This window comes from Helianthus annuus, chromosome 15 (genome assembly GCF_002127325.2).
Source record: "Helianthus annuus cultivar XRQ/B chromosome 15, HanXRQr2.0-SUNRISE, whole genome shotgun sequence".
NCBI classification, from domain to species: Eukaryota; Viridiplantae; Streptophyta; class Magnoliopsida; order Asterales; family Asteraceae; genus Helianthus; species Helianthus annuus.
Window position 1 is genome coordinate 147628753 of NC_035447.2, and position 10294 is coordinate 147639046.

The following is a 10294-nucleotide window of genomic DNA, read 5'->3' on the forward strand; positions in this document are numbered from 1 at the left end:
ATATTTTTAAGTTCTTCCCATAAGGTCTTTTTAGCCGACACCCCCCTGAGGGGCGTACACATTAAGGATGTTAACTGTAGAAACACAACCCACCAAAGTCCCTTTAACATGCAAAGAAAGCCTATTCTTAAAACCAGCCGTCTGTCGAAAAAAATTCTCATCCCAGACACAAATCAATCCTCCAGACAAACCAACAGACTCCACAAAATCCATCCGAATTTTTTTTACCCCAGAACGCAGCAATGTCGGAGCAAGAGACATTAGACGTTTTAGACTCTTGAAGAGAAAGAAACGAGATATCATGCTCAGAGACCAGACCCTTCACCCAGCCAGATTTATTCAGACCCCCAATTCCCCTAATATTCAAAGATAGCATATTCATAATTGAACCACATTAATACCTGAGTTAATTGATCTCCTGATTAACTCCGGTTGATTGAAGATGTCAATTCCAATCTTCGAGCCAATAATAACAGTTTCCGTCACTTCCTTCTCCACTCCCGACATCCCAATCACACTGTCTCCCTCAAGACCGTTTCCTCCTTCTTCCCCGATAACTGATTGAACCTCACCCACGGGGTTTTCATCCGACTGGACGTTATCATTTTTCTCAGATGAAGCCATATTATTCAAATCAAAGAAGAATTGCTCGAAACCTCTGTCAGTGCCATCACCCCAACGCCCCCTGTTCTCTCCTGACTACCAGAATTACAATCCCCTTCTAGGAAGGACCTAGATCTCTTCTTTTGCCTTGGATCCTCAGTAACTCGATCTGCCCCAACAAAGCTGTTAGTGGGCCTATTATTTTTAGATGAAATCCTTAAAACCTTGTTGGGCTTGACATTATTAGACTTCCCAACAGTGAAATTGAAAGAATCGCCTTGGTTCATACCCCCCGCCTGAAAACTGCTAGGACTGACAGGAAAATTAAATAATAAATTCTGGCCCACATTCCCATCTCGAAAGCACGGAGACGCCTATGAGGTGCCGTCTCCCGTCCCGGGGACTGCTAGGGGACGGAAACGGCACTGGGACGGCCGGGAAACGTCCCCGGCATGTTGGGTACGGCTTGGAGACGTGATGCAGAAGGGGACGGGGTTTGGGGACGTGCAGGAAACGTTTCCGGTTTTTTGTTTTTTTTTTTTTAAAAAAGATTTTTTAATCCTATTTTCTAATAATGTGAAATACGGGATGATCTTTGGTGGTTAGTCAGGATAGAGGTGGAGATAGAGATAATGCAAGAAAAACGAGATTAAACGGTCGCGATTGGCGGTTCTGTGGTTGCCGGAATTCTCGCCTGATAACCCGCCGGAGAAACGGTAGGGATGAAGGTGTTGTTTTGTTTTGTTTTTTTTTTTTTTTGAAAGTTTGACACTTTACAGAACTAGTCCCTGTAGTTTATATTTCAATTAAAATGGTTTTAAAACTTTATTTTCTTTATTTTAAGCTTTGTAAAGATGGCATGTTACCGGAAACATGCAGAAGGGGACGGCATGTTTACATTATCTTTAATATATATTTATTTTTTATATGTTTTTATTCCCGTACCCGTCCCGTCCCCGCTTCATGATTTTTTTAGTTTTGCCGTTTCCCGTTCCCGTACCCGTCCCCGTACCCCGTTCCCGTACCCGTCCTAGTGCATCATAGATTCCCATTAGTCTGCTCTCCTTTATCCTCGGAAATATTAGCGCCGCCAAGTCTCTCTCTTTGCATGGAAGCATGCATGTCAGTTAGAGACCCTTGATTCTCCATAGTCTTTTCGATTTCTTCATTAGAAGCCACCACAAACTCTTCATCTTCCTTGTCGCTAAACCCCTAATTCACCGGAACCGCCGGACTACCACCCAACTCCGATGAGGCAGCCACCGAATCCTCATCATCATCGAGAAAATCAGGGATCCATTGATCGTTCTCTTCAACCACCCACACATTGTATCTTTTGTCTTGCCAGTTCAGGTTAAGAAGCCCATTAATCCTGTTGCCCGAGTCTAGAAGAATCCCCAGCCGGTCAAACGAAAGATCCCCATCCGTTTTGAGAAACTGAGAAGGTTGAACAACCTTACCATACTTACTACCGATCATATCAAAGACACTTCTTGAAACAAGATGAGGAGGGACGCCAAGAATGTTTACCCATGCAAGACGCTCATAAGGAAGAGCCTGACCAAGCCACGGGTATAACGAAGAAAACCACCGGCTCCAGATATCCTTCTCATTTAACAATTTATTGTAATATGATTATTTTCTATATATCGCTTAATCTTTGTTACATCAAGTCATAAATGCTTTATAATATAAAAGATAGAGATACATAATATTATATTACAATGTTTAACTAAGGGGTGTGATAAATAGACCCAACATATGAATTAATATACTAAATTAGTCAAATTTGGTAATAATTTAAGTACTTTAATACATTATTAAGCATGTATTTTACTCTAATACTGTAACATCACGTTTTTTTTACAATTAAACATTATAAATAATTATTTATTTTTTATATTACTTTTTATAGTATAGATGTTAAATCTCCTACTTTTAATATAAAAGTATTAATCTTGGCCGTTCAAAAAAATCTATTTTATTTAGAATTTTAACAACAGAAAAACGTTAAAAAATTGGATTAAACGATGCTGCTAGACATGGTAGGTTATAACGGCTGACAACTTGAAAGATATATGGAAACTTGAAAAAGCAATGAGAAATTATTAGTTTATGAAAACTTGAAAAGTTGACTTGTGAGAAAAAAGTAAGAAAAAAGTTGACTTTAGGGTGTATTTAACACAACCCTAAAAAATAAGTATGCATAATTAAGTAATCAACTATGGTGAACCATAAGTTTTTTTTCACCTCACATACCACTATAAATAGTATACACTTTTAACTCGTGTAATTTTTATTTAGTTTGATTTTTCTCTAATACTTGCGTTCGTTAACTTAAAAAAAGAACCTTGTTTAAGTTTTTTTCTCGACATTCCAGTACTATTGGTATCGTAAGCCATAGTGATTAATGAGTGCCAATACAGGCTGAACCGATTACAACCGAACATCTCTACCGATATATTGGTATTATCGGATGAGGTACCGGTATTCGTTTTTATGGTTTTCAATCGATATAAGAACACGTGTCAATGCCTCTTTTGGAGCATGTCACGACTTTATTTTTTGGTTTTTCTCTGTTATAACAAGTGCCAATAATGTACCAATATCGTAAAAACCGAACCAATACCAATTGAATTCCCAACATCACTCATCTCACTCATTTTCTTTATTAATAAAAGCCAATTTCAAGTCAACCCTTGACATAGTGTGGGGTCCAGAACTGACTACCGAGACTTATTGGCGGAAATACTATTACTATGTTCGGTCTAGACAAATAAATGTTTCGTAGTAGAATTTGAGAACTATTAAATGAACCACAAAAAATATGTAAAAATAAACCTATATTTTATGCCATATACGACTTAACAGACGTCAATCATTAGCTTTGGTCGCCACAATTTTCTTAAAACTACTAATTTCACTTCTTTCACTTCAAACACTCTCCCTGCAAGTGACACATTTAGAAATTTTAATCACTGTTAATAAAGAGGTCGAGTCAAAACAATTAGATTAAATCATAGTAAAACTGAAAGTTTTGACGGTAAATTACACAAAATGTGACAAAAAAAAGGCTATATTTTACAGAAAGAATATATGTATCTCATCCCGTTCTCTTATAACCTCACTGACAACACCAGCCTCACTCAACGGAACTTACCAAAATCAGTCTAACAATAATAAAGATCCTCCATACAAACTAAAAACAAACAAAATTTAGCATTGGAGAAACCATCTTCATGTTTCCACGCCTATACGCCTCGCTAAAATACATACAGATGCTGACGTGGCATCCCATCTCGACCTCCTACAAGTTGGGAGACTGCAAACAATGAAGCATGAGTATCGTAAGCATCAAGACAGAACTATAACTTGGAGGTGTCAATTCTGGCCTCTTTACTTAAAATGGGTCGACGCGGGTTGTCTTTTATCTCATACGGATTGTAAGCATCTAGTCTAATTATTTAGCAAATATGGAAGCATGCCAAATTGGTTAAAACTTAAAAGTCTCCCGGAATGTATGCAGCGGCGGACCCAGGATTTTTTTCCTGGGGGTGCGAATTTTTTTTAAAGATTTTAGACCCCTAGCTATACAAAAAAAATCGGTTCATAGCGGGTCGGATCGGGTCGTGTCATATAAATCAAGTAAACACAAACAAACGAAATTTCATAGCGGGTCGAATCAGATCGGGTCCATTTCAATTTTCAAACAATCAAATCCTAGTTCCTAACTTCCTATCACATTAACAAACAAAAAAGAATCAAAGTTCAAACCATCCCTACTTCGATTTTTCTTAATCATTAAATAAAAGAACAAAAAAACTTATCTAAAACATATATTGGTCTTTAATTAGAAGAATCCGGCGATTTGGGTTTTTTTTTTATTATGTGGACTGATTTTGTTTAACAAAACTAGTAGTTGGATTGGGCTTGAATGAATATTAAGTTATTGGGCTTGATGGATTGAATTTAAGTTTTATTAAAGGGGTTAGTGGGCTAACTTTTTTACATAATTTGATCGGATTTCAATCAGTGTTAACAATTTTTTTTATATAAATTCCTAAGGGGTGCGAACGAAAATTTCCAATGGGTACGGTAGGAATTTTCCAAGGGGTGCGGTTGGAATTTTTCAAGGGGTGCGGACGAAAATTTCCAATGGGTACGGTAGGAATTTTCCAAGGGGTGCGGTTGGAATTTTTCAAGGGGTGCGGACGAAAATTTCCAAGGGATGCGGTGGGAATTTTTTCGCGAAAAATACCACTAAAATTTTTTTTTCAAGGGGTGCGGCCGCCCACCCACCCCTTAAGGTGAGTCCGCCACTGAATGTATGTTGTTTCAAGGGGTGCGGCCGCCCACCCACCCCTTAAAAAGCGAGAGGCGCCCACCCACCCCTTGGGTTTTTTGACATGTACTCGTCGCTTTTGTGCGCCTCTCGCTTTTTAAAACCAAGATTGTATCGATTATATCAAAAAATCAATGTCAGAATTTAGAGTCATTAGTGCTACTGCTTGGATAGGATGAGACCAAAAGGCAAAACTAAACCCAATATAATCAAAATTTGATATAATGTGACAAACCTAATTAATCAACCTGCGAATTATTTACTTCATTTTTAATGGTGGGCGCTTAAACGTATGATCGTTGCAGAGGTAGAACGATGATGGCAGAAGCAAAATATAATAGGTTAACAAATACCATGTATTTGATAGGGGTAATATGGTCATATATCAAATTTTCATTTATATTGGGCATATATGATATTTTAAATTTTGGTTGGGTATATATCCTATTTCACTATGTTTTTAAGGGTAAATTTGAAATTCGTCCTTTTGACAGCGGGTCAACTGGGCCCAACCTGTTACCCAATCTGGCCACACCCGTCCATTTTGCCACCTCTAACATTAACTAAAACAAAAGTAGTATTTGTGTTGAGTACCATGCAGCGCCTATTTCATGGATCAATATGAGATCTGATCCGTTTGACGAGATCGGATTTCAGCGATTGAGGAACTTGAGAAATAAATTTAGCCTTGGCATCAGCTATCATTTTCCTCCTGCATATTGCACCAATTTAAAGGTCATGTCTTTACAGCAACATACATATACATGCACATGTATATATGTATATTAAGAGGGACTTACTTAAGTTCATTCCTCTGTAATGCATCATTGCCTTCATCTCGAATGCTCAGCTTCTTGGCTCGCATGAAACTCGCAACATCATCTGAAAAACCACAGTTTCGCAGGAAGGAAGAAGCTTCTTTCCTGAGACTGAAACATGCCAAAAGAATATATATTTTCATAAGATATTATGAGAAAACAAATAATAAACTACTATATAAAAATGAAGGGAGAAATGAACTTTAAGACACAACTAAGTGAAGCATAAAGTATTAAATAATTCTAAAGGTGAGAAGTAACATACCTTTCTTTCAGTTCGTCATGTTTTGCTAGTGATTTATGATCACAAGACTTCTGTTCTTTATGTTTCCTCTGTAAGTCCGACTCATTAGAAAGGTTTTTAACGATACCATTATGCAATTTACCAGTTTCTGTTCCGTTTGTAGTAGCATTGTTCTTATACCCATTCGCAACAAACTCATTTCCGTTTGCGACATGTTTATTTTGGCTAACTCCGTTCTTGTCCTCCAACAATGGAATCTTCTTATCACTCGTCTTCTTGCATGAGGCTTTTGCATCACCATTATTATCATTGTTTTCTTTATTATGAGTAATGAATTCTGGGAACTTTTTGACACCGTTGGTTCCAAGACAACCTGGCTTCTTTTGAGAACCGTTAAGCAATTTTTCAACTTTAGTTGAAGCTGCAGGATCGACCTTCGGTTGTTGTGAGTCTGTAGACATTAGATGACTAGATTTTGGAACTTTTGAGCTATCGTTGCCGTTGCAATCATATGATTTTGTTCCGTTGGTGGTTAAATTTTTGTTAGGTAGAAGAGGCCTTTGTTTGGTACGGCAGAAGAAAAGAATATAGACTTTCTCAGATAAAACTTCTTCCAAGGTTGAAACGGATACATAAGAATCATTGCAGCAATACCAACGGCCAATAGCATCCTGTAAACATTTTTAAAAGCAACATAAGTAAACAATATTTAATACGAGAAATTATAACAAAGCTTAAAGAAACCTTGATGTAAGCATAATAGTGTCCTGAATCAGGTGAATAGCCAGAATGTATGATGGTAGCGAAAAGTTTATACTCTGGATGGGGATCCTGCAATATAAATAATCAACTGCATCAGAAACTAACTAGTATATAATACATAATTTGCAAGAAGCAAATAATATACCATAACATAAAGGGACATTTTGCATAATTCAGAAACGAACTAGTACATAATATATCGTCCAAATACCAGTTTATCATATAAGAGCCGTTTCAACACCTTATGTACTTGATTCATGGACTACCCATTAATTTATGCATATATAAGATTTCTTACCTTACAACGTTACATATTAAGCAACAGTGCAATACCTGGCTCTAGATGTACAATACATGTTTGTGTTATGGTTCCTATACTATACAAGTCTAGCAGCTACTGTATTGTGATAGGATGTCTTAATTACGCCACCTATCACTCTTGCTAACAGGTATTATTATTTTGTTCATGATTCATGAGCAGTGTTGTAGATCGGGATTAATCACCGATTAATCAAAAATCGGTGGTTCACCGATTAAATTTCACCTAGTCGGACCCAATAATCGGTAGTCGGTCAAAGGCGGACTAAATCGATCCAAATTAGTACAAATTGGTCCTTTTTTTAAACGTAGTTGAACTAATATGTTAATGTTTGAATTTTTTTAGTACTTGATTTGTTATGTTTAAATACAGTTGTTTATGTTTGAATTATACCATGTGAACTTCGAAGTATTATATTCATATCGATGTGTGTGTATATACAAGTTTGAAAAATAACATATAAAAATTCCAATCCGATTAATCCCCTATTAATCGCTAGTCGGTACCCCACCGGCCAACTAGCGCTTAGCGATTATTAAAACATTGTACAGCAGCCTACATCCTAAGTGTCACATCCTCTTACTCATAGAAGAAATCTGCCTTTTATGTATATCATATTCTCATGGGCTTAACACCATTTCTGACGCATCTTCATCACTAGCAAGTAAACCAATACAAGAAACTTAAACAATAAGACTAGTTATACATACCTGGCTCCTTTTGCACATGAAGCTTGAAAGAACTAGTCGTTCCTCAAAAGTAATCGCTTTGTCTATCTTTCCGCCATATATTCCCTCAAACCTCTATCCAAAACAAAAAGTCACAAGTATAGCTTAATTAGCCACCACTTATACTAATACAAAACAAAACTCAATAAAAAAGTCACTCATAGAACCCACCTTTAGTTGAATTACAAGAATGTTAGGTGCCTGAAGAATAGACATTTGCTTTCTTGCTGGAACCAACTTTTTACAACTACAAAAGCATAAGTTTCTATCTCAAACATGATATAAAACATACGTATGTGAGCAATAAGGTAAGAATGGTGTGCTTACCTTTCACACTTGTACTTGTTGTTCCCATCTAAATACTCTGGTCGAAAAAAATTCTCAAAAGCATCTTTAAGAGAATTGCTATTTAATACATCGATACTAATATCCATTATCTCGTCAACCTTATTGGATTCATTGCCACAAGCAAGACACTTCACCTGGCTCTGCAAAGCTCCTCCAAATATCTCCTTAACTACCGAACTGCCACTGAAGCCATCACCGCCTCCATTACTGGTAACCTTTCGTCTTTGTTGCTGCAATTTCTTCAAGCGAAGACAAGTGGTATGACAGGCGTCAATGACATACCGAAGAAATTCATGAGCATCCTCTTGCCTTCCTAGACGAAAATGCTCCGCAAATACTTTCAAGCCACCAATGATCTTGCCAGGTGTATCTAGGGTTAAGTTGCTGCTAAGAGAACGAAAAATTCTCTCCTCTAGTAGACAAAACGGACAATCACTCTTGTCTTGCTGCGCTAGTGATTCACCTACAAACGCGTAGCAACAATATCAACAAACTGAATCCCATACCCCTAACGCATACACGCTAGTAGGAATTCACATATTCTAAGGGGAATTTTACAAGCTGCGTATAGATATAAAAATTAACACTTGAATACTCGATAATATATAACTTAGGTTACAGGTGTAAAATTTACACTTAAATTCCCAATTTCATAAGTGTCGTGTTAAAGCTATGTTAAATCGATGAACATGTGGATATGAGTGATGGCACCAATATCAACAAACTAAATCCCGGCTCCCGTAAGCTTAATGCATACACGCAAGTAGCTATTTACACACTCAAATAAGAAGTTAACAGCTTGTGTTTACAAGGCGAAAATCAACACTCTAATCAGGGAGGTTTATCAGTATGAAGTTTACACTCGAATCCCCGATTCCATAAGTGCAGTGATAAGACTAGTTTAAACCAATGAACATGTGAATACGCATTATAGCAACAATATCAACAAATTGGATCCCTTAAACTTAATGCATACACGCAAGTAGCTGTTCACATACTCAAATGACAGTAATTCAATAACTTGCAGTCACAAAGCAAAAAATCAACACTTGAATAAGTGGAATTTTATGTTATCAGTATGAAGTTTACACTCGAATCCCCAATTTCATAAGCATGGTCTATGTTAAATTGATAAACATGTGAACGCAACAATTTCAACAAACCGAATCCCTAACCCTAACCCTAAAGCAAACACACAAGCAGCAATTCACATACTCAAAACAAGAATAAAATTCACCCAATCCTCTTCAGAAATCAATATTCAACACTCGAATAACAAATACCTAAGTATTCATTCAGCACAAAAGTCACACTCAAATTGCCGATAACCCTAGGTCAAATCAACAAACATGCGAATACAAAACATGTACAAGTAGAGTAAGAAGAAGACATACAGAAGGCAGAGTGCTGAAGCTGGAGACAGAAATTCGCAAGCGGAGGAGTGTAGGTCAAGCACTGAAGCACAGCGTTAAGATAACAAGTATTACCGAGATTTTTAAACCCTAAGGGAAGACCATTCTTCCGTTTCTTCAACAACAAATTATTATTCTGCCAACTCATTTGCAATTTCGAATCAACCGCTAGCGAGGACATCTCGCAACCGATTCACCGGCCGCATTGAATAATAATCTCCACCGCCACGTGACCGCGGTGGATCGCATGCCGTGAGAAGTGGCTGATTTGTTGTTGATTGTGTGTGTGTGTGTGTGTTTGATTGGTGGTATACGGTGGGGGTGGGGTAGGGTAGGGTTAGGGTTCGGTGGTGGTGGTTATCGGAGAAGAGTGTGTTGAAGGAGTTCCGTTGGGCATGCTCCTGATGCCTCCCCTTGTTTGGCTCTTAGGCGCCTTGCTTGTTTTAATAGTTTGTTAAGTTAAAGGAACCGCATACTTTCCTAATTTATCAACTATGAAAAAATCACAAACCTTTTTTTCCTTTATCTTTCATGGGTAAAGTTCTTGTACAAATAATCTTAATATATTAAACATACAAATTGAAGGAAAACTCAAAAAGACAAGGTGACATTTTTGTAATTATCAATAACTATCAAAGTTACTCTACAAATATACCTAAAAAAACCTAACCACTCCCCCCACCCCTAAAAAAACCTAAACCCCCCACCCCCCCAAAAC

At 37.3% G+C, this 10294-nt stretch overlaps 1 protein-coding gene across 1 annotated transcript; it reads right to left on the reverse strand.

The window, feature by feature from the left end:
* Nucleotides 1–3601: 3601 nt before the first annotated feature.
* On the reverse strand, nt 3602–10039 carry LOC110912653 (ubiquitin carboxyl-terminal hydrolase 25). Its single transcript, XM_022157419.2, has 9 exons — nt 9559–10039; nt 8144–8627; nt 7988–8063; nt 7799–7891; nt 6752–6838; nt 6029–6678; nt 5746–5874; nt 5540–5657; nt 3602–3925 (listed from the first exon to the last, which is right to left on the reverse strand). The coding sequence occupies exons 1-8, from the start codon at nt 9755–9757 to the stop codon at nt 5555–5557; spliced, it is 1821 nt and encodes a 606-aa protein (XP_022013111.1). The 5' UTR covers nt 9758–10039; the 3' UTR covers nt 3602–3925; nt 5540–5554.
* Nucleotides 10040–10294: the final 255 nt, after the last annotated feature.

Coding starts and splice junctions, on each gene's coding strand:
- LOC110912653 (XM_022157419.2), bottom strand. CDS start 9,757: ATGTCCTCGCTAGCGGTTGATTCGAAATTGCAAATGAGTTGGCAGAAT. Junction 8,064..8,143: donor AACAAGTACAAGTGTGAAAG/GTAAGCACACCA, acceptor ATGCTTTTGTAG/TTGTAAAAAGTTGGTTCCAG. Junction 7,892..7,987: donor TTCTTGTAATTCAACTAAAG/GTGGGTTCTATG, acceptor TGTTTTGGATAG/AGGTTTGAGGGAATATATGG.